Genomic DNA, 23,884 nt, shown 5'->3' with positions numbered 1-23,884 from the left:
GTAAAATTTTTATTGACTCATACGAAAGTTGAGATGATTTACTGCAGATATGTCTTGTCGTTGGGCGACGCAGGGTACGAGTCCTGGCCGTAGGTGGCATTCAGCGAGATTGCGCCAATCACATCGCCACGCTCTGTGCGAATGTGCGAGTCGACGACCAGATCCTTGAGCTTCTCTAGGGATACAAAGATCTCTCGCGAGCCACGGATCCAGTCGCCGTAGCCGCCGTAGCCCGTGTGCTGGCCGTAGCAGAGGTTGATGCCGTTGCCCTTGGCCTCGACGCCGGGGAGCTCGCCATCCCACTTGTAGCACCACGAGTTGGCGTGGTCGTGGCCGGAAAAGAGCCCCATCATGCCCTCCGTCTTGGCGAGGGCCTTCATGAAGGCCGTGTCCTGCCTGCCGTACGGGCAGTCGTGCGTGCCGCTCTCGCACCAGCCCTGCGCCTGCGGGCTGGCGCTCTCGTCGTTGATGCCCGGCTGGCGGTTGGGGTGCACGCCGCGGGCCTGCAGCCCGACCGAGGCGTACGCGGGGATGTGCACGAAGCCGAGAGACGGGATGGCGCGCCCGCCGTACCGCGCGCGCAGCGCGGCGCTCGTCGCCTCGAACCACCGCACCACGCTCTCGTCGACCCAGTTGGGGTGGTGCACGGCGCGGCCGAGGCGGTCGCGCTGCTGGTAGTAGTAGCCGCCGCGGCTGTCGAAGAACCAGAGGACCAGCTTGGGCGCGCAGCACTCGACCTTGCGGCACGTCGCCGAGTAGACGGGGACGTAGTAGTTTGTGCTGCCGGCCGCCGCGCCGGGCACCATGCTCCGCGTGCGGGCGCCGGGGAACGTCTGCTCGCGCGCGAGGAGCAGCTCGCCCGAGAGGTTCGGCTGGTGGTCGTGGTTGCCGTACGTCGAGCCCCAGGTGAGGTTGCGGTCGACGAGCGGCTTGACGATCTGGTCCACGTAGCGCGTGCTGTTCTCGACGCGGGTGCTGTCCCCGTTGATGAGGTCGCCGTTGATGACGGCAAAGTCGGGCTTCTCAATGTCGAGGACCGACGCCATGACGGACACGGACTTGGCGTCCTGCTTCGGCCCGCGGGGGACGTTGGCGTCTGTAAAATGTTTTTCTTTAATACATGATGCATGACATCGTCGTTGGGGACGTGGCGGACTTACACATGCCCATGTGCAGATCGGAAAAGACAGAAATGTGAAATGTGCCGTCCTCTCGGAAGCGGAGAGGTTTGAGCTTGGAGTTGTCGACTGCGCCATGAGCGGCAGCGGCCATGGCAAGCGCCAATAGAACCGATTGATGCATGGTAATTATCACTTCTCTTGACCGATGGTGATGGGTATACAGTACTGCTCACACTCGACAGAGATCTGCGAGCGGGCTTCTGCAATAGCTATATATACGTGCCGGAGCTTGCCTTCCGCATGGTGGCTATCTGCGGCATCTTTCAACATGGCTTAATTAAGCTTAAAAAGTACCTTGAAAATACTAAGCTGCAGCAGACCATGTACTGCCTCGTTGTCCACTCAGTTTCGATACCGCGCGACCGTGGGGGGTAGGGCAGTAGCAGGTTCAAGCAAGCTACGGACTACACGTGCCATTTCTACAGGGATCATGTGTTTCCCTCCTAGATATTAAGCCACTGGAGGAGATATACCGACGAACTGGAGTTCTTTAGCTTCTTGGCTTGCAGCAAGCTAGGCGTGCCAAGAAGTGCAATGGGGCACGGCTGACCACGTTCATGGAAGTGTATAACCCCGGATGAATAGCCCTACGATGCTTGAGGTTTCTAATTTTGTGCTATTGTTTTTCTCGAGCGACTCTGGTCCAAGGAAATGATTTCAGGCTGTTTGGCTGATGATCTATTTACCCTCTTTACTCTCACCATACGAGGCTTTACGTGGCTGCTCAGCAGTAGGATGGATCAAGCCCATGTTACTTGTGTCATAGCCATTATCTTCAAGGTACTTTTTGAAGCGCATGTCTTCGTCCTCCAAGTTTTTCGGTGCCTGTTAGCAGTGTTAGCAGCTGGTGCTTTCCTGGGAAAAAAAAAGTACACTTGCGTTAGGAATCAAGAACCAGACGCACACTGTTCCCACGACGGAAATACCGCTACCAATCAGGAATAGTGCTTGCTGGCCCTTTAGGCGCTCATCATAGCTCGAGAGAACTTTTGAGAGCGCTTCTGTACCAACTGCCGCTCCAACTTTTCCTACCGCGGCAGCGAAGCCAAGAAAGTGGCCACGCAAGGGCGTAGGGAAGGACTCGCTCGAGACCAGAAAGTTGCAGTCTCCGGGCCCGACGGATAAAAACGTTTGGAATAAACCGTAGAGGGTTACGAATAGAGGAAACACGCTGCTCAGCTGGATCATGGAGCCTCCAATGGCGAAGCCCAAGACGCAGACGATGGACCACCCCAGCGCGTACGTCTGGCGGCGACCGATGCGGTCCATTAGCAGAGCACCTATAAAAGCTCCCGGCAGTGCAAAGGCGTTGATCAGGGCTGACCAGCCGATGGCTTGAATCATGGTCTGGCTAGAGGAGAACCCGGCTACAAGGGTGGGAGCAAGTAGGTTGAAGGGGTACACGACGGCGTCGTAAAGAAACCAAGCCGAGCAGCACCCAAGAAGCGGCTTCCAGTACAGCTTGAGAGCAAGCTTGTAGGGTATATTTCTCTGAATCGCGTGTCTTTCGTACTGAGAGGAGTCAACCAGGCGCATGCGAAAGAAGAAGATGACCATTGGGAGCTGCGAGCAGGAGATTAGCGGGCGGCCGGCCAAGTTTGTAATCGTGATCAATATTGGGAAACTCACAAAGATCCCGATACCAAAGCATATGCGCCAGATGCCGTCATTTGCGCGTCCCCCGTAGGCTGCTATGACTATCAATGAGACGATGCTGGACCCGACGAAACCGGAGATAATGGCAGCGTTAGTAGAGACGGCAACAAGCATTCCGCGCCGGCGTCTCATCTCTTCAGTGCTATCGGCACATTCGAGAGCTTGAGAAGTACAAACAGTGTATTCACCACCTAAATTTCTGTCAAAGAGGGTTTCTTCTTCTTTTTTTTTTTTCTTTAGGGGAGAGTATCAAGAACTTATACGGTACTTACCGGCGCCAAGGCCAGCAATGCCGCGACCAATGACCATCATCCAGAACATACCCTCGACGGAAGTGCCATGGGCAGCCGTGGCGAGGACAATACCCTGAATACCGTCAGCTTGTAGACTCAATGCAGAATCATCGACCATTATACACTCACAAAAACAAGGAAAAACGTGGTCAGAACAATGCCGATTCTTCGGCCGAATTTGTCAATGCACAAGCCAAAGAAGATCATGCCAAAAATATCACCAATCAGGATACTGTTAGATAGCCTCGTCTTGACAGTGGCCGTCATTTGCTTCGGATATCTTGAAAGAGGTCAATTACGGTTCACAGTCTCAGAAGTAGATGCGCACAGTTTGCCAAGGACTGCATTCATGTATCCGATGATCTGAATGTTGTAGCCATCAGAGAAGAGAGCGACGCCCTGGACCAGCACATCCAATTTTCCCACTTTCCGTGTTCCTGTAACCTCTGCTGCTGGTGATGCCGTGAGAGATGATACGGTGACGCCCATGTCAGTTTTGGCGACATCATTGGCGACATCATTGGCCGATGCAGTAGGTGGCCCAGCTTTAGAGGGTGACATGGTTGTGACACTGGCAACGCGCTCGCACGTTAATCGTGACAAATTTCGAGTCGAATTGATGAGATTCAAAGAATCCGAAGAAGAGGTATTACACAGTGATGGGGGGTCTTGATATTTGACAAGGCGTGCTTTCTGTTGTTGGCAACACGTGCGCGCTGAATGATGGACTGCAAGTGGAACAGTTCTGGAGAACAAGACCAAACAGTACTCCAGCACATACCTTTCTTTCTTTTCAAGACCATCTGCCGAAGCGATTCACCGTTGAGAAGAAGCAGTCTCCTGCACTGACTCAACCAATACGAGGTCAACCGGCAACTTGCTGACAGACATTGGCAATCGCCGACTGTGCTGCACGGATTGCTTTGACGGCAATAGAGACGCCTTCCAATAGCCCTTCGTCGGCCGCGACTTTAAAATTAAAGACTGCACTACCGCGCGCGCACGTGGTGGTGATTGGGCACTTGTAGTCGTCCGTTGAAGTCGAGCCGATGCGGGGACCGACCCCGCCGCCTCTGGAGAAGGTGAAGGGCACTGATTGAAACGAGTCGTGTGTTGAGCGGAGAGCTTTCTCAAGGGAGAATAAGTTTTGTGGGATGCGAATCAACAAGAAATCCTATGACAGAGTCGGAAAACAGAGCAAAAGAACCTGTGATTTGAAGAGAGCTCCTACGATTGCTACCGTGATTGTGCACGTGGGCTGAAGCGAGCTGTCATTGGTGACTTGATGCTCAAGATGGAAAAAAAACCATTCTGAGGCTTCGTTTTCTTCCTTCTTTTTATTTTCTTAATTTGAGCTTTCTGCTCCATCTGTTACCGATTACTGCTATTTTCGTCTCAATTTTCCCTAATTTCTTCAAACCTTTCGCCTCCCTCATTCAGCATTCAGTCGTAGAGCATGCTCATCCTTCATGGCTTACGGGCTATCATCGCAGTTACGACACTCACACTGAGGTACACAGCAGTGTTATTCACGAGATTTGTAAGGGCGCTCGAAACATTTCCGCGTTGTCCAACTCGAGAGCTAAGAAGCCGTGAAAGCACCCGATTGGTCACAGGTATCTTGAGCGTATATATGCAAATTTTCTCGTCTATCTTGCGGCCACGACGATAGTATTCTGTATCACCAACAAGTCAGGCCGTACAAGAGCAAAGAGTGCGCCGGGGCTATCGCTGCTGCTGGGGTGGATAGACGGTAACCGCCCAGTTGAAAGCGCCATCACGACTGTGCTGAATCTGCTGTGCATCGGCGCTGTTTTGGACTTTTTGTACCGCGGAGATCTGCTGCATCAGAGCAGAGATCTGAGCTTCTCCAGGGTTGGGTATGTCGACGAGACGTCCGCGCGAGTGGTCATTCGCAGCCCATCCACGGCAGAATGGTCGTCGGTTCAAATGAGCCTATATCTCGCCGAGCAGCCACGCTCCGAGGTCGCTCATCAGATTGCCAGAATTTTTGAGGGCAATGACTTTGTGGGCACTTATACCTTTACAGGTCTTCTTGCGGAAAGCACATATCTATACACAACCAACGCAAGTCACACGGGCACATTTACCACTGCCCCAAAGTCGCCGCAGAGATGGAGTCTCATATCCAGTAGCTGCATTAAGCCATTTTACCCTTACAGTCCTTTGGACTCTCCCTTGCGCGTCAAGGGCCTCGAGTATTTGGATGACTTTATCTCTGTACACCCTGTCGACATGATGCTTTTCCTTGGAGACTTCATCTACATTGATTTGCCCATTGCGCTTGGGTGGACGTCAAACCACTACACCACTGCTTATAGGCAGGTTTATGCTTCCTATAGCTGGTCGTCGAGACTGCGCTCGCTGCCCTGGATCCACGCTTACGATGACCACGAGATCATCAATGACTGGTCCGCGAATGAGACGGGACTGTACCAATCCGCGATGAAACCATTTTGGGACTACCAAGGAAATGCGAATCCCATTTCCAAGTTTGGACAGGATCAAACCTATTATAGCTTCCATAGAGGCAATGTGTCACTGTTCATGCTAGACACACGACGATATCGATCCGCCAACGCCGCCCCGGACGGCCCACACAAGACCATGCTCGGCGCTGAACAGCTGCGCGACCTGAAACATTGGCTGGCAACTGAGAAGCGTTGGAAAGTTGTAATCAGTAGTGTGCCATTCACACGCAACTGGCGTGGCCCGGATTCGGCTGACAGTTGGTCGGGCTACCTCTGGGAGAGAGACCACATCCTGGACGCTATGCGCAAGACCGATGGCGTTGTCATTCTGAGTGGTGTAAGTGCCCATTCTCATCATGCGACTACCAAACAAGAATACTGACAAGACGCAAGGATCGCCATGAGCATGCGACCACTCTCTTCCCAGCAAAGGACAAGGACGACAAACCTGTCATTGAGTTTTCGACTTCGCCTCTTAACCAGTTCTTCGAACCGTTTGATCGCTTCCACAGGCAAATTGAGGACACTGACATCTCTGTGTTCTCGTATCCCTGGGGAAGCTCAAAGTTCGGCGCCGTGACATTTGACACATCCAACGACCGGCAATTCACGGTGCATTACAAACTCATCGTCGATGGGAAGCAAGTATGGGAGTACGATTGGATGTATGAAAGATAGCAATCTGCTAGAGTATCAACTACTACTGCTTCCACTGAGATAGTAATTCTTCAAGTTGCTGGTGTCGGTGCAACGCGGTGTGGAAAGATGGAACGCCATCCGCGGCATCATTCTGAACACTGGCATACTTGTCATAGAGCTTGCCAATGCTGCGCGCCACCACGGGGAGCTCTCTCTCCCACTCACTCCAATCCCAATCAATCTTCTCTACCTGGTCCGTCTCGAAATCATGCACTTCGATAGCCACCGTGTCGTTGTCGGCAAATGCATGGAATGTAGGTCCGTTCACGGCGGTCAGCCTGATCTCGCCCTTCTCGCCGTTGATGCTCCAAACGAAGCCAGGCTCGCCCTTGAACGGCTCACCGCGACGGAACCGCAGGGAAACTGTAGCACCCTGCTTGATGCTTTCGGCCCCGTTCAAGGTCCCGTTCACGATGATGAGATCAGGGACGGTCGACGTGATCGTATCGACCACTTTGCCAGTCGAGTCCACAAGCTTGACATCCGGCCGCTGCAGCTGGAAGTGTGCGGTGGCATCTTGCAAGTCTCCCAGAGTATACTGCAAGCCATCGAAAACTGTCCCATTGTCAGTATGCGCGAAGATTGCGTCGTCATCTTTTACCTACAGTGTCCGAACCCAATGGTGAATACATTTCCGCCCACGGTTCGATCCACGAAATAGCCCAGCCCGGCACCGATAGATTCGCGACTATTGGTGCCGCCAAAGGCACGAGCATCGCTGCTGAGAACCTTGCCGATGCGGCCGCTCTCCAAGACTTCTTTGAGCTTCACCATGACGGGCGCGAAACGCCCCTGGTGGCCGACAAGAGTGTGGGTGTTGTGGCTGGCTGCCGCGTCCGCGAGTTCCTGCGCGTGCTTTGCATCCTGCGCCAGCGGCCACTCGATAAAGGCTCGCTTGCCGGCTCGAACGCTTGGCAGCGTCGATTTATAGTGCACATCGACTCGGGTTGCGCAGACTACCAGATCCACGTCCGGGTCTTGCGCGAGGTCGTCCGGGTTGCCATATGCCTTTGTCTCCGGGGGCAGAGAGAACAGCTTGATCGAGTTCTTTGCAGATTCGACAGTGCTATTCAGTAAAGCAACAATCTGATACTGGGAGCGGCCGCGCTCAGATAGCAGGTAAGGCAGGTGAGCGTTGCTAGCCCATGATGTAATGGCATTACCTGAAAGACCAATTATGGCCGTGCGAATGGGAGCCATGATAGTTCACTAGTAAAAAGAAAAAAGCTGGTTAAATCATTCTATTCTTCTAAACTTTTTTTCTTCTGGACTTTTGTGACTTTATAGAAAGGTTATTGTATGGATAAAGCTCCCGACGTGAGCGACTAGTTTCATGCCACCCCGACTGATTTCTAAGCAAGTGGACTAGCAATATAGGAACGCAAATCATCAAACTAGTTTGGAATTACGCTCCATGACGATTCAATCTTCGCAAATACTTGTACTGATAGATGGATGAAATTGTGAAGCCTTGGAGATGCGGAGATCCACCTTGGCGGACGCCGAAGGTTGCGGACTTGGGCGTGGAGGTTGCATTGCCGCTGAACTGTGTGGTAGACGAACAGAATTTCGAGTGTATCAGAACCTGGAGGATTATAAATGAGAAACACCGCGCAACCCGCGGCACTCGTCCTGGCTCGTTCGAGTTGCCAGGATGTCCTTGAATGGGCGTCAGGCTGCACACTAGTACAAAGATGCAGTGCTGGCGTGGGGTGGTCTTATTACAAATGCAGATTAAGATAAGAGCCCCGCGTTCATCACTGTTTATGTTCTGGGGAGGTCAATCATTCAAAGCGTTTCATGAAGTTTGCGGTCACGGCATCGATCACGGCATCGATCACGGCATTTGTCGTGGCATCAAGGTACAGAAGAGCTGGCCGATCGCTAGAAACGAGTAGCTATACTCTGCTTTTACATTATCTTGTTGAAATATAACTACAAAACTCTAAATAAACTCGTTTCTCTCAGAGTTTTTCTTTTATTTTCTCAAATCGTTCGAGTTCTTTCGGCATTTTGAAGTGCACAGCCACGTGTGGCATGGCCAAAGAAGCCGTTCTAGTGGGAGTACTATGACAGCGGGCTTACCAGGCACAGTGTTTGCTAAAAGCATAGAAGATATATTATCATAGCAGGGGTTCCCACTGAAGCAGTCTATTCATTTACTGAAGAGGCTTGTGAACGAGTTTTGTAATGGTCGTTCCGTCTGCAAGCGTTGCATCCTCTTCCTCAAGGCTGTATCCCCACCACCTGGGAATGAGCACTGTCCATACATACCAGTATGCAAGGCTGATCAAAATCCTATAGACCTTTCAGTATAGTGGAAATTATAAATTTCAGACTAACTTACGTTGAGATACCAGCAATAGCATACGTGGCGTAGAACAAGCCGCCCGGGTATCTGTCTTTTGGCGGTACGAATGGCGCCACAAGCAGAGCAAGACTCAGCGCAAGTTTGACGGACACTGCAAATAGCGAAGCTTTGTAAGGACGGTGCAAGTTTGGCTGCTTATACCGCAGCCATAAGAGCCCGACGGCGATCGCTAGGCCCGTTATCTGCCCCCCGTAGCCTTCCACCTCGAGGATGAAGGAGTAGATCTTGTCCGAGGGTGGGAGCACGATGATGAGCAGAGATGGAATGTAGTTTACGAGGAGCCCACCAAGAGGTGAATTGAAGGGTTTAGTCGTGGAAAGCAGGTCAGAGAACGGAAGAAATCCCTGACGCGCAATTTCATGTTTCAGGCGCGCCTGTAGAGCCGTTAGTATCAGTCTCCTTGGCCGGATCGATTGGACTCACCATGGCGAATACCACGACCATCACGTTGCCGAACGCCGATAGTGCTACGAATAGAGGCAAAACTCGACCGCCAAGACGCGTTCCAAATATGCGCTGAAAAAACAATGCTGCAATCAGCTCGCCGCTCCCCTTGATCTCGTCCAGCGGTACCACGAGGAAGTAGGCGACGTTGATGAGGAAGTACATGATGCACGCCGTTACCAAGGCCGTCCTTGTCACTGAGCGCAAAGTCCTTACCGGGTCTTTGACCTCGTTGAGAACATTGCTGATATTTTCAAGTCCCGAGTACGAGTAAAAGACCTTGAACAGCGCAGTGCACACGACGCCCCAGTTCCAGTTACTGTCCTGCCAGAGGCCGTCCCAAGTAAACTGCGACTCGCTGCCGATGGGCATGCCGGTATCTGGCCGGAACACGACGACATAAGCACCGCAAAAGATCATGAAGATCACGATGCCGATTTTTACCCAGCCGAGAATGTCCTGCAGCCTGACGCCAAACTTTGGCGTGACGAGATGGATGGCCGTCACGAGCGTGAGCATGCCCACGGCGACATATTTCTGCGCGGCCTCGCCCGCGTGGCCGTAGCCAGCCGCATACAGCGTATACTGGCTGAATATGACGCAGTTGCTGGCGGTGAAGCCCAGCAGCACGGCATTGATGGCCACCAGCGTCGACGCCAGGAAGCGCGGCCGGCGGAAGGTGTACTCGAGGTATACCTTGTGGCCCCCCGAGCGCGGCAGCATGGAGCCGTACTCGAGCAGGATCGCCAGCCCGGCGGCCGTGATGAAGGCGCCGACAACCCACAGCAGCAGAGAGAGCCCCGGGCTCCCGACCGACTGCAGGATGGTGCCTGGCGTCGCAAAGATGCCGCTGCCGATGATCCTGGACATGACGAGGATATACGAGCTGTTCCAGCTCAGCGTCCGACCGAGAGTCGAGGTTTCCGGCAGGACGTCGTCCTCGATGGAGCGAGTAGGCGCATCTTTGTGGGTGATGGCGTCGTCGTCGTCTACGGCTAATGTCGCAGCATACGAGGGGCGCTCCGGGCGCGTCGACGTGTCTGGCAGCAGTGGCAACCGCTCATCCGTATTCTTGGCCGTCATAACTATGACAGCGCCAAGAATATGAATTTTCTTCCAGGCAAAATGGATTTTGCCAAAGGTGTCATTGCATGATCGACGTGCCTCAAAGGGATCGAGAGCGCTGTTGATATATACCCAACGATACGCGTATGTCTGAAACACCCTCGGTTACACTACGCGCGCAACAATCACTGTGCATTTTTCCAGTATGGCACCATTCAGCTCGGAGGAATGCTACTTGGTGGATGGTGGTAGGTCGAACATGAGTTGCCCAATTAGGGTGAGCCGCGGATGGCGTCATGGTAAGCCTCAATTTCATCGTCAGCCTGCGCGTACATTTGCCTCTTGATGGCAAGTACCAACATACTGTCTAAAGCTTCTATATTAGTATGAAACGAACAAGATCAAAGGTAAAGCAAAGTAAATTTAATGTGAAGGGTTGCAAACTTTGACCGCGATAAAACTATGTATTATGTGAAACTTGCTGGATGCAGTATCAGCTCGCAAGCGCGCTGAGGCGTCAGTATATGTATATTCATACTCGGCATAATTATCGATCTATATAAGACTCTGCCTCGGCAGAGAACTACAGATATGCAGCCCAATCCAAGGCCAGGAAGATACTTGGACAACCCGGGTTGATTAGATTAAGTCTCCGAACCAACATTTAGGTTTGTCCGCGGGGTTGTCTGATCGTTGCGTAGCCGATCGCTCGACGTCAGATCCCATTGGTGCGGAATGGCGCGATCAGGCTGAGATGACAAAACCACAACTCCGCACGTATTTCCAATCAACAAGTTGCTACTGTCTCTTACTCTTTGCCTGCAACCTCAGTATGGCTGTACGGATCACCTGATATGCATGTAGCTTGGCGTGCATGATTATCAATCCGGACTTTTGACATGGTCCGCCCTTCAATGACGTGCTAAGAAACCACGCGTAACAATTGGGTATATAAGTTTCTTGAATCTTGAGAAATCATCGGCCTATATTTGGCCTACACTCAAGACACCTACCCAAAACAAAGACGTTCAAACCCCATTGACATCTGTTATACTGACATCATGGCCGCAGCGGCAGTCCAGAGCGCACCACTCATCGGCACCCAGTCACGGGTTCATCTTGGGCACGAAACTGAGCCCCGCGTTCCCGTTCCCAAGCACGATGTTCAAACGAGCTTGAACTTTTACCTGCCTAATGCCGACGGCTCTCCCCCGCCGCCCACTTACGTCGGAAAGCCCGAGTCATACCAGCAGCAACGCGACACCCACCAAGTAGTCATCAAAGATATTGCTGGCGAGGAAGACAAGTACACGCTCGACCGCAACGGCTTCCAGGTTCACCACGGTGCCGTCACCGAGCGGGACTTTATCGATGATGAACAGATCAAGTCAAGCTACTACCCTGAAACGGAAAAGCTGCTCAAGGACGTGTAAGTGGGCCGATCGGAAGGAAGATAGGGGGATCGCGGACGGGCAAAGCTAACGCAGCTACGCAGGACCGGCGCGGACCGCGTCTTCATCTTTGACCACACCATTCGGCGCGTCCCGGCCGGTACCAAGATTGACGAGGTCGCCCGGCCCCCTGTGCAGCAAGTGCACATCGACCAGACGTACAGCGCGTCGCTGTCCCGCGTCTCGCACCACCTCCCCGACGAGGCCGATGAGCTGGTCAAGGGCCGCGTGCAAATCATCAACGTGTGGCGGCCGATCCGGACGGTGCAGCGCGACCCGCTCGCCGTCGCCGACGCCCACTCCGTGCCCGAGTCGGACCTGGTGCCGCGCCAGCTCATCTACCCCAACCGCAACGGCGAGACCTTTAGCGTCCGCCACAGCCCCGGCCAGCAGTGGTACTACCGCTCCGGGCTCGCGCCCGACCAGGCGCTCCTCATCAAGTGCTTCGACAGCAAGACGGACGGGCGGGCGCGCCGCGTGCCGCACACCGCGTTCGAGGACCCCGCGTCGCCCGGCGATGCGCCGACCCGCCAGAGCATCGAGATCCGGGCGTTGGTTTTCCACACTGCGGACAGGGACTGACGGGATGCCATGCAACATGTTGATGCGCAAACTGCCACGGCCTATATCTTTCTGAGAATGTACTCGAGCACCCTTGAAATTGTAACATAATGATATACCTACCTTTGGGTGACACTTCGGCGCAGTGGGCAGCTGACTTGTCCTGTAGCGAAAATGCTAAAGTAGTGCCCTGAGCTTCCATACTATTGTCTGAAAGATATTGAAAACTCACCAAGTTCTAAAAAACGAATCACATGAATTCACCAGTTAGTATGCTGCTATTTCCCTGGAGCCTGTCCGAAATAAAACATGCTACGGGAGCTCAAATATAATTTGGAAGGTTTGAGGTGGTCTCTCTAGCGCTATTGCGCACAAGAATGAGTTAGACTTATTATGAATGGTATTACACGACAAGCTTTGGTAGTAAAGCAAATGGCCAGGCCAGATCAGTATTCTCAGGGCAAAATATTATTGAGCATCTCTTAAAATCCAGAGTACTCGTTCCATGCCTTCTCGCAGGGTTCTGTGGCATAAAGACCGTTTTTTTTTTTGGTGCGCCTCACTGTAAGTGGCCGCCGCCCGCTACCCAACGGCATACATATGCAACGCGAGACATCAGTTGAAATCTCGCCTGCTTTCAACGAGGCTGATGCGAAACGGCACTCAAGTCGGCACGCTGTGAAAATTGCAAGCTGTTCATGCTAGTGGGAGAGACTCTGAACAAACAAGAAATTATATACCAGAGGCACATGGATACTTGGAAGGTTCTAAATAGTGATAAATTCAGTTTACACGTTAGACTATCATATGAAAGAGCATCATCATCGAAGAGACGTTGATGCGATTCTGGGTAACTTGCATAATTCATCGCTGCACTCGCATACTTCCCTTCCAAAAAAAAAAAGAACACCGCGCATCACATGCAGTAAATTACAGATTGTTCATACGGACGCTCCCTTGTGACTGCGAGTCGCGCGCCGGGTCCGTCGCCCACTTGCCGCGCTCCGAGTTTTGCTGGCGGAGCACCCGCAGGCGCTGCTGCTTGCGACGGAAGATGACCAGGGCGGCGGCGGCGATGAGACCCACGCCGGCAATGGAGCCGATGACGATGCCGGCGATGGCGCCGCCGGAGAGACCCGACTTCTTACCGCTGCTGCCAGCGGCGGCCGTGGAGGTCGACGAGGACGAGGAGCCGCCACTGCCGGTCTTGGAGGAACCGTCGTTGCTGCCGGGAGTGGGCTCGGTGGCGTTGAAGCACGGGATGGAGACCTTGAAGTCGGAGAGCTCGACGTAGGTAATGTCGGAGCAGGCGTAGAAGGTTTGATTCTCGGGCTTGTCAAAGTCGGCAATGTACTTGATCTGCAGCGTGGCGTTGGTGCCGGCCTTGACCGACGAGGGGACGTTGGGGAGTGTGACGCAGGTGTGGCCGAGCTTGATGTCCTTGAAGGTCTCCATGTCAATCAGCTTGTTGAAGTCGCTGTTGCTCTTTGGCTCTGGTTTACATTGTTAGCTATGTGTCTGTCAAGATCCACGGGTGTGTCACGCTGTTGCGTACCTTCAAGATACGAAATGGAGAGCTCCAAGTCATAGGACTCATCTTGGGCAACGAGCGAAATCTTGCCGTTTTCTGCGCACTGGTTAGATTTGAAAAAAAGGTCCCGATTTCGAACTTTCCGCCTGGAGAGATCAACGTACGAAGGGGGAACGTGGTGCGGTTCTGAACGCCGGCGATGGAGCCGCAGGGAGCGGTGTTGTCGGCATCGGCGGACCAGACTCGGTCAGGCGGCCACATAAAGGCAGCCGGACCGATGGTCTCGGACGTCATTGGGCCTTTGGCGGCGGCGGCGCCCGAGGCCATGAGGGCCCAGGTGGCAGCAAGGGTGGTGAGGAGAGGCATTGCTGCGGGAGAACTGACGTACGCGCAGGATGTCCAAGAACAAGGCAGGCGGCGGGGGTACGAGAGGGCGATCAAGATGAGACAAGAACAACAAAAAAAACGGACGCAAGATTTCCAAGGGTCGGCAGGTTCAGCTGCGTGGGATGAGGGCAGATTAATAGCTAAAAAAAGACGCCCTTGTCCGCCAACCCCTCACACGGCGTGAACTCCGAGAGCCACCCATTCATCTCCTCGTTTTCTTTCATTAATCTAAATTTTTTTTTAGCTACCTATATGCCGTTCCAAGCCATTCCCAAGCCCAACAAGGCAAGTTTAAACCGGAGCTCGCCACCTGCCAGTCCGAAATTCGGGCACCATTATTACCAAAGTGGACGCTTTCGACCGCCGGGAGGGCCGTACGAACAGGCATCTACGGGTATCCACTCGCCACATGTCAAGTAGAAAAAAAAGCTTTGATACATGAGTAAGATCATGGGACAAGTTAGAGAGGTGTGTGGGCGGGATGCAGTTTCGGCGGAGTGGCGACATAGATGAGCCAAGAGAAAAAGGTGCTAGCTATTCGTGGCAGCGACAAAGCCCACCTTTTCCCCAATGTCTCATTTGCAACCCTCCCAACGCAAGAGCAACAATCCACGGCGCGTCAGCTGAAAAGTGACGGGGCTGGGCGAGCCGGGGCTTGCCTACGAGGTGGTGTGGAGAGCAAGTGGTATGTGCGGTGCGGTGTGGTGTGGTGGCTGGTATGGGAAACGTCTTGAAGGCTCTCGGAGTCGGACGTTGTTGGACGTTGATGGAAAAGTTCTTGTTTGTTTATCAGATGATCTGATTAGATGGCACAGAATTGATTAGATGGATACATGCCCTTTGATTGGTTCAGGTGGGACTGTGGTGGACCCGCCCGCCACAACGGCCAGGGTTCTTCAGGCTTTTTAACTACCAAGTTCGGGATAGTGAACTGACCGTTCAAAAGTTCCAGGTCGCTCCCCCTGCAAGCGACGTGATAGCACTACCCAGTATTGGTATACAGGTCTTGGCATGAGGGAATTATTTTCTTATTATTGGTCCGCGTCTTCGCGGCCTCGCTGTGCGTGCAGCATATTGGACAAACTCTAAGATACCAGCCCATTTTTCGTGTTTCTTGCATTTCCGCTCTAGCCAAAAGCAAGCAACCCGTCCGTCCCACGTCGCATCATCGTCTGTCTTCTTATATTAGTAGGCGCTCACCAAGCACCGTGACAAGATGACTCAGGCAGGCAAGAGCCAAAAAGGTTCACGGACGAGCAGCAAGAATCCGTCTTCCCTGTCCGAAATAACGTTTGCGTTCGGAATAGGAAGCTGCAAAAGCACACTTCATGAGTCGTCGTCCTTTCACGAGCAACGACAACGGGCGGGGTCGCAAGTTGTCGAGAAACAAGCAAATTCAATAAAACCGCCCACCACACCTTCTTCCTCCTCTTCCTCCGCCTCCTCCCACACACTCCACACCACTACCGACGCGAACAGACAATAATGACTTTTCCACGCAGGAAAAGGATCCAGCCACCCACATTTGCCAATGCAAAACGTTACCCAAGGATGGTGGGGTGGATGAATTCCTGCAAGGCCTGCATATGGTGGCCCATTTCCGCCGAGCACCGACATTAAACCACCCAACTGCTTCAACGCTATAAGTGTCCAAAAGCTTCCCATTTTTTCGTGGCTTGCCGGTGTGGCACTCCATGCCTACTTCCATATTGCCGTACTTGATTCTGGCGGTTCTAGCCCATTCGAGACCTCCCATCCAAGGATGTACCATTCAAAGAAGTTCGTAGCTCTACCCCTCTAATCCCGGCCAGCCATTTTTCCGTCGGCAGCCGAAAGCATCAACCCCCCCCCCTTCTCCAGGCGGGATCCAACATCCCATCACAGAACCACGGGCGAGGCGTAACCGCACTGTGCCTGCAACGCAAATCATGGCCAAAGAAATGAGAATGTGGCTTTGTACGCGGCCCCCCTCATCTTCTTTTTGGTTTACGTCTTCCTTTTCATCGCTAGTGGCTGCTCTATAAGTACGCTTGCCTTCTCGCCCAACTGTGTTGGTGGTTGCATCCAACAACAACAGACAGTCTCGGCAGCTCTCACAGACAACATTCGTTCCATTGTCCTTCGTTTTTTGACTCTAGAAGTAATACTCCTCTCCACACGTCACCATGCACTTCGTCGCTAGTCTCGTCGCCGTCGGCTCCATGGCCTCGCTTGCTTCCGCCGGCGTCGGCTTCCAGTTCCCCGACACTGTTCCCCTCCACAAGCGCCAGGTCACCGGCCCTGCCTATGAGTGCCACGCCAACTGCGGTACGTACACCTGTCTTGCCCTCTTGCCGCGCTTTGTTCCAAGCGCGTGCTCATTGTTTGTTACCTCGTTGCTAAGACATCAACCTGTGCAGGCTACACCATCCAGGACGCCGCCCAGGACGGCTACTGCGATACCACCAAGTGGAAGACGGAGCTCAGCAACTGCCTTGACTGCGCTCTGACCTACGACATCTGGAAGTGGTACGGCGAGAAGGTCAGCGCTGCTGCCAAGAAGTGCGGCGTCGATGCCACTCCCAAGCCCTCTGGTGGCAGTGGTGGCAGCACCTCGGCCCCGGCCTCGTCTGCCCCGGCCTCGTCTGCTCCAGTCTCGTCCACTCCGGTCTCGTCCGCCTCGGTTACCCAGCCTCCTGCCTCTAGCCAGCCCTCTGCCCCCGGTCAATCCTCGCAGTCGGCCACTGCCCCTCAGACCTCCTCCAAGGCTACCGGCTCTTCTCAGGTTCACCCTACCTCCGTTGCCACCACCGGCAAGCCCACTGCCTCTGCTGCTCCTACCGTAAGTGCCGCCTTTCAAAAACAAGAACTTGCTTCAGTAGTTGCAGGCCACCTAACATAATCCTAGACTGGCCGCAACGCCACCAGCACCGCCCCCCAGGTAAACGGTGCCAACCTTCAGCAGCCTGCCATGCTTGCTGCTGGTGCCGTCGCCCTCTTCGCCGTCAACATGATCTAGACTGTATAATTTCGCAAAATCTTGGTCTCCCAACCAGTTGAGGGGCTGAATGTATAAATTCAAATAGTACTCCTTAACACCTAATACAAAGTTGTGCGCTATTTTGCTGCGCTCCTGTATCTTTCCTTGGTCATTTTGATCATGTCCCATTATTTGATGTTCATGCCGCCAAATGCTCTATCCAGCGCAGCTCCCTCATCCGTGGCCGGAGCCTCGCCAACACGCCCAGCCGTTGTTGGCTCGCCGACCATCAGCTCGTTCTCGGCCTGCTGGGCCGCCGCCTGCGCTGCAGCGCCCTTTTCAGGCTGCAGTAGTCGCGCGTCGCTGTCCAGCCAGCCCGGCGCCAGCCTCCTCTTTTCCGCGAGGTCTCGTTCGCGGATGCGCTCCTCGAAGGCGCGCAGCTCGCGGTCGGCATCGTCCTGCAGCTTGGCGACGTGCGCGCGCAGCGCCTGGCACGAAGCGACAATGTCGTCGGGGTGCGCGGCGTTGCCCGACTGCGAAACAACGAAGCGCGGCTTTGGCTGGTCACCTTCGCCGCCGCCGCCGCCGCCGCCTGCAGCCGCGCCGTCGCCCGACGAGGATGCCGTCGGGATGCCGAGCGCGGAGGGCGGAATGCTGGACGGCATCGTCTTGTAAGTGTAGGAGAGGGTCGTTGCGGTCGGAAGCGATACAAAAGGTGATACTGTGAGCGGAACCTGCTCCAGGAGAGGATGAGGCCCTGCGAGATGACTGTTAGGTGACGATTTATTCTCTGGAATGAAGGAGGCTGGAGGGTGCTCGCTCACGATGGCTATACATGGTCAACCCGCGGCAGGCAAGTCGGCCTGCCTGGGCAATGCGACAATTTGAGAAAATATGCCTAGCTCCGCTCACTCTTGTTGACTGGTGGTCAAATCAATGGCAATTCAATCGCGGCTGGGGTCGATGAAGACCAAGTAGTCAATCAATGAAGTTGTCAGAAGGAGCTTCAGGACGTGCTGGCAAACATGTCATTGCCCCACCCAAGACCCTCCCAACGAGTTTTGTTTGTCCCCGCGATCCGGGACAGCTTCAAGCTCGAGCTCCTCGTCGCGCAACAAAATAGTCCCACCTTCTTTCTTTTGCTCTGATCCCAATAATACATCGCCTTGATAGAGTAATTGCAAGAATTCTCATTACCTGCAATGATTGCAACGACAATCCGCACTCCGCCATCGGCGGCCGACTTTGTTCCGCTCGACGAGTACCAGTCGCAGACGCCCGAGTCCTTTGTCGACGGCAAACCCGTGCTGCATCTTCACATCACTGGCGCGACGGCCTCTGCGCCCAAGGAGCAGGTCGCAGGCGGTTCCTTGGCCGTTTTCCCTGCGGATTCGCCCGCCGCGCCCGTAGTCGCCGACGGGAATGGCGCGGACGCCGTCGCGGAGGAGCTTGTCGAGCAGCAGGTCGACGTCTACGTCACATCAGAGTACGGACGAATGGATTCCCTTCGACATGGTCCCCCTGTCAAAATGTTTCCTAACGCATGACTACAGAATCTTCACCATATTCAGCCCCGCCGCCGAAGCTGGCGTCTCGATACCGTACCCCTCCATCTCGATCCATGCCATCAAGCAGTTACCGTCCTCGGCATCGGCCGTCTGGATGCAGCTCGAGCTGTCGGACGGCGGATCTTCCGATGACGAGTTCAGCCTCATTGAACTGACGATTGTGCCACCTTCCTCCGACGACGGTGCGGCTTCGAAGCTCTACGAGGCCATCGCCGCCTGCTCCAACCTGCACCCCGACCCGGCCGGCGAGGACGACGACGAAGACAACGCCGACGAGGACAACTACGACCGCATTGTGTTCGAGGGCAGCGCCGAGCACGAGGCCCTCGAGGGCTTCAGCGGCGTGCTGCGCGGCTCGGCGGACGGCGGCTTACCGCCTCCTATGCCCGGCAGCGGCGGCTGGATCACGGCCGACAACGTCAACGAGTACTTTGACGCGGACGGCAACTGGATCGGCCCAGGCACCGAGGTTGGCGGCGACGAGGACGAGGCCGAGGCTGAGGAGCTAGGTGAGGGCGCCGGCCGGACAAGAGCCCGCGACGAGGTCGAGACGCGTGATGGTGTAAATGGCCATGGCGCAGAGGAGGATGCGGAGAGTAAGCGACAGCGAGTCGAATAAGATGGTGATTATTGCGATGGACCATAGGAGAAGGGCGGGAAAAAGCATGGCTTCAGGCACGGCGTTAATTCGGCAACCTTTTTAGAAAAGACAAAATTACAAAACAGTACCAGGAAAATACTAGGAAAATACCAGGATAGTACACAGGAATGAAAGTCGTGTTATTCAATATACGAAATAGTTTGATTATGAGACGGGAGTGTAGAAACTCCTATTTATGTTTTAGCTATGTCGCTTTGATACTGCCCCATCTCGAAGACAAGACTCGGGGGGGAAAAGGGCAAAAAGTACTCGCCGCCAGATGCCACCCGTAATGGAAACGCCGCTGGGAAGAAGCAGAGCAGCACAGAGTCTGCTTTGCTGGAGGTAGAGTTCAAGGTGAATAATGAAGAAGAAGAAGAAGAAGAAGATTATTGAAGTGAAAAAACAAAGGGTGTGAAGAGGAGTGGTGCGGCATGTGAACAGATCCTGTGATAGCAGAAACGGATGGGCTGTTGGGTTCCTAGGTTCTTATGCATTTCCTAGGTTCTTATGCATTCCCAGTCAGGCGAAGGGTTGCCAGGAGAAAATGCGTTGCAAGTCGTTTTTCATGTTGCTGTCTCTCAGCCAACAACAACAACGACAGAGAAGAAACTCTCCTCACATGCGCAGCAGCTTCTTCTGCATCTCGCGCTCCGGCGACGGCAGCAGAAAGCCGTCCTTGTCGTACAGGCCGAGGCTGTCGACACTGCCGTGCTTCTCCCTGCTGCGGCGGCGCTCCGAGATTGCGAGTTCCGCAACAATGGGGTTTCTAAGGCCTCCAGCCGTCGCTGATTCGCGTCCCTGGTGCTGCTGCTGCTGATAATGCTGATGTTGGTAGTGCTGGCGGTTGTTGTTGGAGATGCCCAACCCCTCATTCTCCTTGCCGGCATCGCGGTCCTTGTCTGGCGTGCCTCGATATCGCTGGTGTTCTTGTTGTTGCTGCTCGAGCTGCAGTAGCTGCTGCTGCTGCTGCTGCGAAGCTGCATTCACCATGCTCCGGCGCGGATTCTTGGCCGGCCGCTCCGGCGGCGCATGCCCAATCGTCGTCGAGCCCGCGCGTCCAACGCTGTCGCGCGGGCGCGGACCGCCCGGGCGGCCCAGGTTGGCGTTCCCGCGGCCACTTCCATTGCCGGCGTCCAGTTTCTGTTGGAGGCTGCTGCCGCCGACGTTGAGGTACTGACGACTTCCCATGCTCTGCCTGGTCGGGAGCGTCTCGCTGCCGCTGCCGCTGCCGCCACTGGTGGTAGCGGCTGTCGGCGCCGGCTGCGGGGCGACGGACGAGGCGAGGGAGTTGTTGCTCGCGGAGCTGATGAGCGAGTTCATGCGGCGCAGCTCGGCGACCGAGTTGGCCAGGGACAAGCCACCGACGTGGCCGGCGGGAGCTGTGTGCGACGGGAGGTGGAGGGGTGGTAAGAGTTGGTTAGGAGGCTTCGTCGGCGTGGCCGTGGGGATCGAGGTGGCCTTGAGAAGCGGCGCGGTCGTCATGATGTGCCTGCCGCTGCTGCCGCTGCCGCCTCTACTGCCGTGGTTGCTACTGTTGCTGCTGGAGTGTGATGGCGTGAGGGACGGCTGGTGCCGCAGGGGCGCGTGGCGGGCGACGCTCTTGGGCAGCGGCGGCGGCGACAGCGGCGTCGTCGCAAAAGAGCCGTCGACGGCCGTCCCCGACGGTGGCCGCAGCATGATGGGCGGCACGGGCAGCGCGCGCTTTGTCGTCGTCGTCGTCTGCCTCGTAGGGGACTGCGCGGCGATAATCATGTTGACAATGTCGTGCTCGCTAAACGGCGACGAGGAGGCGTCCGATCGCCGACGGCGATCGTTCCCCTTGATTGGCGTTGTCCCGTTCAGATCCAGATCATCCTGCTCATCACCATCGTCATCATCATCCTCGTCGTCGTCGTCATCTTCGTCCGCCCGGATGGTCTCGCCGCTCGAGATACTCATGATGGACGTGTCGACCGACATGTCGGTGTAGTAGCTCGACTCAGACAGCTGCGGGGAGGCGAGCAGTGCCGACTTGGCGCGACTGTCGCTCGTCTGGGTGGGGGGTTGCAGGATGCCCGCGAAGCGCTGCACGTCGAGCGACTGGTGCGTCCGGCGGTAGCCTCCCTGCTGCTCCAGCTGCTGTTCATGCGCCGAATGCCGGTCGTGGTACACGTGGCGCGCGAGCGCGTCCGAGCTGACCGTCGAGCTGGGTCGCAGCGGCGAGGGCGCGGGCATCCCGCGGCGAGACTCAAAAAAAGGATCGTCGGACCGCGGCACGATGGCCCGCACGGCGAGGTCGTCCACTTCGTCGTCATCGTCGCCGACGCTATACAGCGTGGAGAGGCTTGAGGAGGCGTCGCTGTCGACGGACCTGCGCCTTCGGGACTGCTCGCGCTGCGGGCTTCTCTGCGGGCTTCTCTGCGGGCTTCTCTGCGGGCTTCGCTGCGGGCTGCCGGACTGTCGCTGCTGCTGTAAGATTTGCTGCTGGTACTGCTGCTGCGCCCTTTCGCGCCGAGCGCGGTACTCTTCCTCCCTTTCCTCTTGCTCCGCGCTGCGATCCGGCTGTTGCTGCTGCTGCTGAAGCTTCGGCGTCGTCAGCTGCATGATGGTGTTGTCGCCCGGCAGCCATTCGTGGCCGCGCAGCCGGCTCGGGCTTCCCATGCCTCCCGGCAGCTCCAGCTCCTCGGTGGCGTGCGCGATGAGGCTGTCGGCGGCGCTGCCAATGGACGCGGCCGAGCCTTCGCGGTTGTACAATCCGCCGCCGCCGCCGCCAGGAGGAGCGGCACGCGTCAGGCTACTGCCGCTATTACTGTTATTGATATTATTGCTGCTGTTGGCGTTTTGATAATGATGCTGCGGCGAGCGCTGCCCGCCGCCGCGCGTGGTCGTTGCTCTGGCCGGCGAAGAAGAAGAAGTTTGAGGAGTGGTAATGGTGGGGGTGCGCAGGGCGGCGGCGACCATCTTGTCCGGGGACCGGCTGCGGCTGCGGCTGCGGCTGTGGCTGTGGCTGCGGTCGCCGGTGCGCAGGCGCTGCTCCGTGGAGCGCAGGATGGAGCGCAGGTCCGTGTCGGTGGTGCGGGACGGGTCTCGGGCGAGCAGGGCCGCGGCGGGGCGGACAAAGCCCGGACCCGCGGCGGTGCCGCCGCCGCCGCCGCTACTACTACTGCTACCCACGTCTCCAGCGCTACCGCTGTACACGGGACTCGGTTTTGCAGGCATGGATGGTTCCTCGTCTATGCGATCAGAGAACTGCTGATAAAGGCGGTACAGCTGTTCGTAGTCGGTCTTGGTCGGGTGCTGGCCAGGATCCTGCTGTTGCGGTGGCAGCGGCGGTACCGGCTTTTGTTGCAGCTGCTGCTGATATTGCTGTTGTTGTTGCTGCTGCTGTTGTTGTTGTTGTTGTTGCTGCTGCTGCTGCTGTTGCTCTTTCTGCCGCTGCTGCTGCGCTCTTTGTGACTGTTCCGCTACCTTGAGCGGCACACCCTGCATCATCGTCCTGTGTCCTACCGGGGGCAGCACGGGGGGGCCTTGGTGTCTCGCCCATCCACTGCCGCTGTATAGTCTCTGTCTGAAGCTCATGGCCCGCGCGGGCGCCGTCAGCGGCACCTCCTGGGCCCCAAGGGCCTCCTCGTCATCCAGGTAGCACTTCTCGCCGCGGTACGTCAACCTGCCGCCGCCGCCGCCGCCGCCGCCGCCGCCGTTGTTCGCCAAGCGAAAGTTGCTATACGTGGGCAGCGGCGCCAAGACGGGAAGCGAGGGAAGACGCATCAGCGAGAAGCGTCTGACCAGTGAGCTTCGGCTGTTGCTGTTGTTGCTGTTGTTGGTGGTGGTGGTGGTGGTTGCTGTGCTGTTGTTGTCGTCCTCGTCGTCCTCGTCGTCCTCGTCGTCGTTGTGGTTGTGATGACCGTCGTCGTCGCTGGTCATGCCAGCCAGGACGGCCATGCGCTCCTCTTCCCGAACGCCCGCCATGCGGCGGCGCTTGGTGAGCCGCGTCGTTGACGGCCGCGGGGGCAGCTGCAACAACGAGGCGAACCCGGAGGCCTGGTACGGTAGCGAAGCCATCGTCCGCGTAATCGTCAGCGGTGTACGCCGCTTCTGCGCCCGCCACACCAGGAAGAAACCGACGCCGACGAAGACCGATACGCCACCGCAGAGGATGATGGCGATGAGCCAGCCGAGACCGAGTGTAGCGGCGCCGCGGCGGTGCAGGGCATGGAGGCCGTCGATAATGCTGCCACCGCCATCCCCGCGGGCAGAGATAGCCGGCGTCGGCATAGCTTCGTCGTCCATCCAGATGCTGTAGGGGGGGTTGTCGATACCAGCATGGACTCGACCCTCGCCACCTTTTAAAACGACAAGCTACGCAGCAAAGTGAAAAGAAACGGAAGAGGAAGAACAAAAAAAATAGTGGCTATGTTGGCATCAAGGATATCAGTGATGAGGCTCCGTATACGGTAGTGCTGTTTATGTTGGAAGAAGTGAAGAGGGGGACAGAGGGTGTGATCAACCAAGACCGTCGCAGCGATTGTTCCGATCGACCACATATTGTTCAAATTGCCCATAAACAAGGCCCTCTGTTATGAGGGTTTGTAATTTCCATGGCA

General features: G+C 55.7%; 11 protein-coding genes across 11 annotated transcripts; 4 read left to right on the top strand and 7 right to left on the bottom strand.

Annotated features, from left to right (window-relative positions):
- Positions 1-38: 38 nt before the first annotated feature.
- V2A60_000815 (Metallo-dependent phosphatase-like protein) lies at positions 39-1,272 on the bottom strand (the record flags this gene model as incomplete). Its single annotated transcript, XM_083252182.1, has 2 exons — positions 39-1,096; positions 1,161-1,272. The coding sequence occupies 2 exons, from the start codon at positions 1,270-1,272 to the stop codon at positions 39-41; spliced, it is 1,170 nt and encodes a 389-aa protein (XP_083108308.1).
- Positions 1,273-1,859: 587 nt separating this feature from the next.
- On the bottom strand, positions 1,860-3,691 carry V2A60_000814 (major facilitator superfamily domain-containing protein; the record flags this gene model as incomplete). The annotated part of the gene is made up of 6 exons (XM_083252181.1): positions 1,860-2,006; positions 2,055-2,744; positions 2,811-3,028; positions 3,110-3,203; positions 3,260-3,410; positions 3,459-3,691. The coding sequence occupies 6 exons, from the start codon at positions 3,689-3,691 to the stop codon at positions 1,860-1,862; spliced, it is 1,533 nt and encodes a 510-aa protein (XP_083108307.1).
- Positions 3,692-4,586: 895 nt separating this feature from the next.
- V2A60_000813 (PhoD-like phosphatase-domain-containing protein) lies at positions 4,587-6,300 on the top strand (the record flags this gene model as incomplete). The annotated part of the gene is made up of 3 exons (XM_083252180.1): positions 4,587-4,670; positions 4,730-5,959; positions 6,016-6,300. The coding sequence occupies 3 exons, from the start codon at positions 4,587-4,589 to the stop codon at positions 6,298-6,300; spliced, it is 1,599 nt and encodes a 532-aa protein (XP_083108306.1).
- A 22-nt stretch (positions 6,301-6,322) lies between these two features.
- V2A60_000812 (Gfo/Idh/MocA family protein) lies at positions 6,323-7,521 on the bottom strand (the record flags this gene model as incomplete). The annotated part of the gene is made up of 2 exons (XM_083252179.1): positions 6,323-6,876; positions 6,927-7,521. The coding sequence occupies 2 exons, from the start codon at positions 7,519-7,521 to the stop codon at positions 6,323-6,325; spliced, it is 1,149 nt and encodes a 382-aa protein (XP_083108305.1).
- Positions 7,522-8,480: 959 nt separating this feature from the next.
- On the bottom strand, positions 8,481-10,219 carry V2A60_000811 (uncharacterized protein; the record flags this gene model as incomplete). Its single annotated transcript, XM_083252178.1, has 3 exons — positions 8,481-8,619; positions 8,669-9,066; positions 9,116-10,219. 3 exons carry the CDS (start codon positions 10,217-10,219, stop codon positions 8,481-8,483), a joined length of 1,641 nt encoding a protein of 546 aa, XP_083108304.1.
- Positions 10,220-11,262: 1,043 nt separating this feature from the next.
- On the top strand, positions 11,263-12,234 carry V2A60_000810 (uncharacterized protein; the record flags this gene model as incomplete). Its single annotated transcript, XM_083252177.1, has 2 exons — positions 11,263-11,630; positions 11,697-12,234. 2 exons carry the CDS (start codon positions 11,263-11,265, stop codon positions 12,232-12,234), a joined length of 906 nt encoding a protein of 301 aa, XP_083108303.1.
- A 909-nt stretch (positions 12,235-13,143) lies between these two features.
- V2A60_000809 (uncharacterized protein) lies at positions 13,144-14,110 on the bottom strand (the record flags this gene model as incomplete). Its single annotated transcript, XM_083252176.1, has 3 exons — positions 13,144-13,706; positions 13,769-13,840; positions 13,909-14,110. The coding sequence occupies 3 exons, from the start codon at positions 14,108-14,110 to the stop codon at positions 13,144-13,146; spliced, it is 837 nt and encodes a 278-aa protein (XP_083108302.1).
- Positions 14,111-16,296: 2,186 nt separating this feature from the next.
- V2A60_000808 (uncharacterized protein) lies at positions 16,297-17,129 on the top strand (the record flags this gene model as incomplete). The annotated part of the gene is made up of 3 exons (XM_083252175.1): positions 16,297-16,438; positions 16,531-16,952; positions 17,019-17,129. The coding sequence occupies 3 exons, from the start codon at positions 16,297-16,299 to the stop codon at positions 17,127-17,129; spliced, it is 675 nt and encodes a 224-aa protein (XP_083108301.1).
- A 149-nt stretch (positions 17,130-17,278) lies between these two features.
- V2A60_000807 (uncharacterized protein) lies at positions 17,279-17,755 on the bottom strand (the record flags this gene model as incomplete). Its single annotated transcript, XM_083252174.1, has 1 exon — positions 17,279-17,755. One exon carries the CDS (start codon positions 17,753-17,755, stop codon positions 17,279-17,281), a length of 477 nt encoding a protein of 158 aa, XP_083108300.1.
- Positions 17,756-18,292: 537 nt separating this feature from the next.
- On the top strand, positions 18,293-19,277 carry V2A60_000806 (regulator of volume decrease after cellular swelling-domain-containing protein; the record flags this gene model as incomplete). Its single annotated transcript, XM_083252173.1, has 2 exons — positions 18,293-18,576; positions 18,644-19,277. The coding sequence occupies 2 exons, from the start codon at positions 18,293-18,295 to the stop codon at positions 19,275-19,277; spliced, it is 918 nt and encodes a 305-aa protein (XP_083108299.1).
- Positions 19,278-19,916: 639 nt separating this feature from the next.
- On the bottom strand, positions 19,917-23,555 carry V2A60_000805 (uncharacterized protein; the record flags this gene model as incomplete). Its single annotated transcript, XM_083252172.1, has 1 exon — positions 19,917-23,555. One exon carries the CDS (start codon positions 23,553-23,555, stop codon positions 19,917-19,919), a length of 3,639 nt encoding a protein of 1,212 aa, XP_083108298.1.
- Between the last annotated feature and the right edge of the window lie 329 nt (positions 23,556-23,884).

Source organism: Cordyceps javanica, chromosome 1 (assembly GCF_051103115.1).
Source record: "Cordyceps javanica chromosome 1, complete sequence".
Lineage (NCBI taxonomy): Eukaryota > Fungi > Ascomycota > Sordariomycetes > Hypocreales > Cordycipitaceae > Cordyceps > Cordyceps javanica.
Note: the sequence above shows the minus strand (reverse complement) of the source record. Positions and strands in the feature narration are given on the sequence as shown.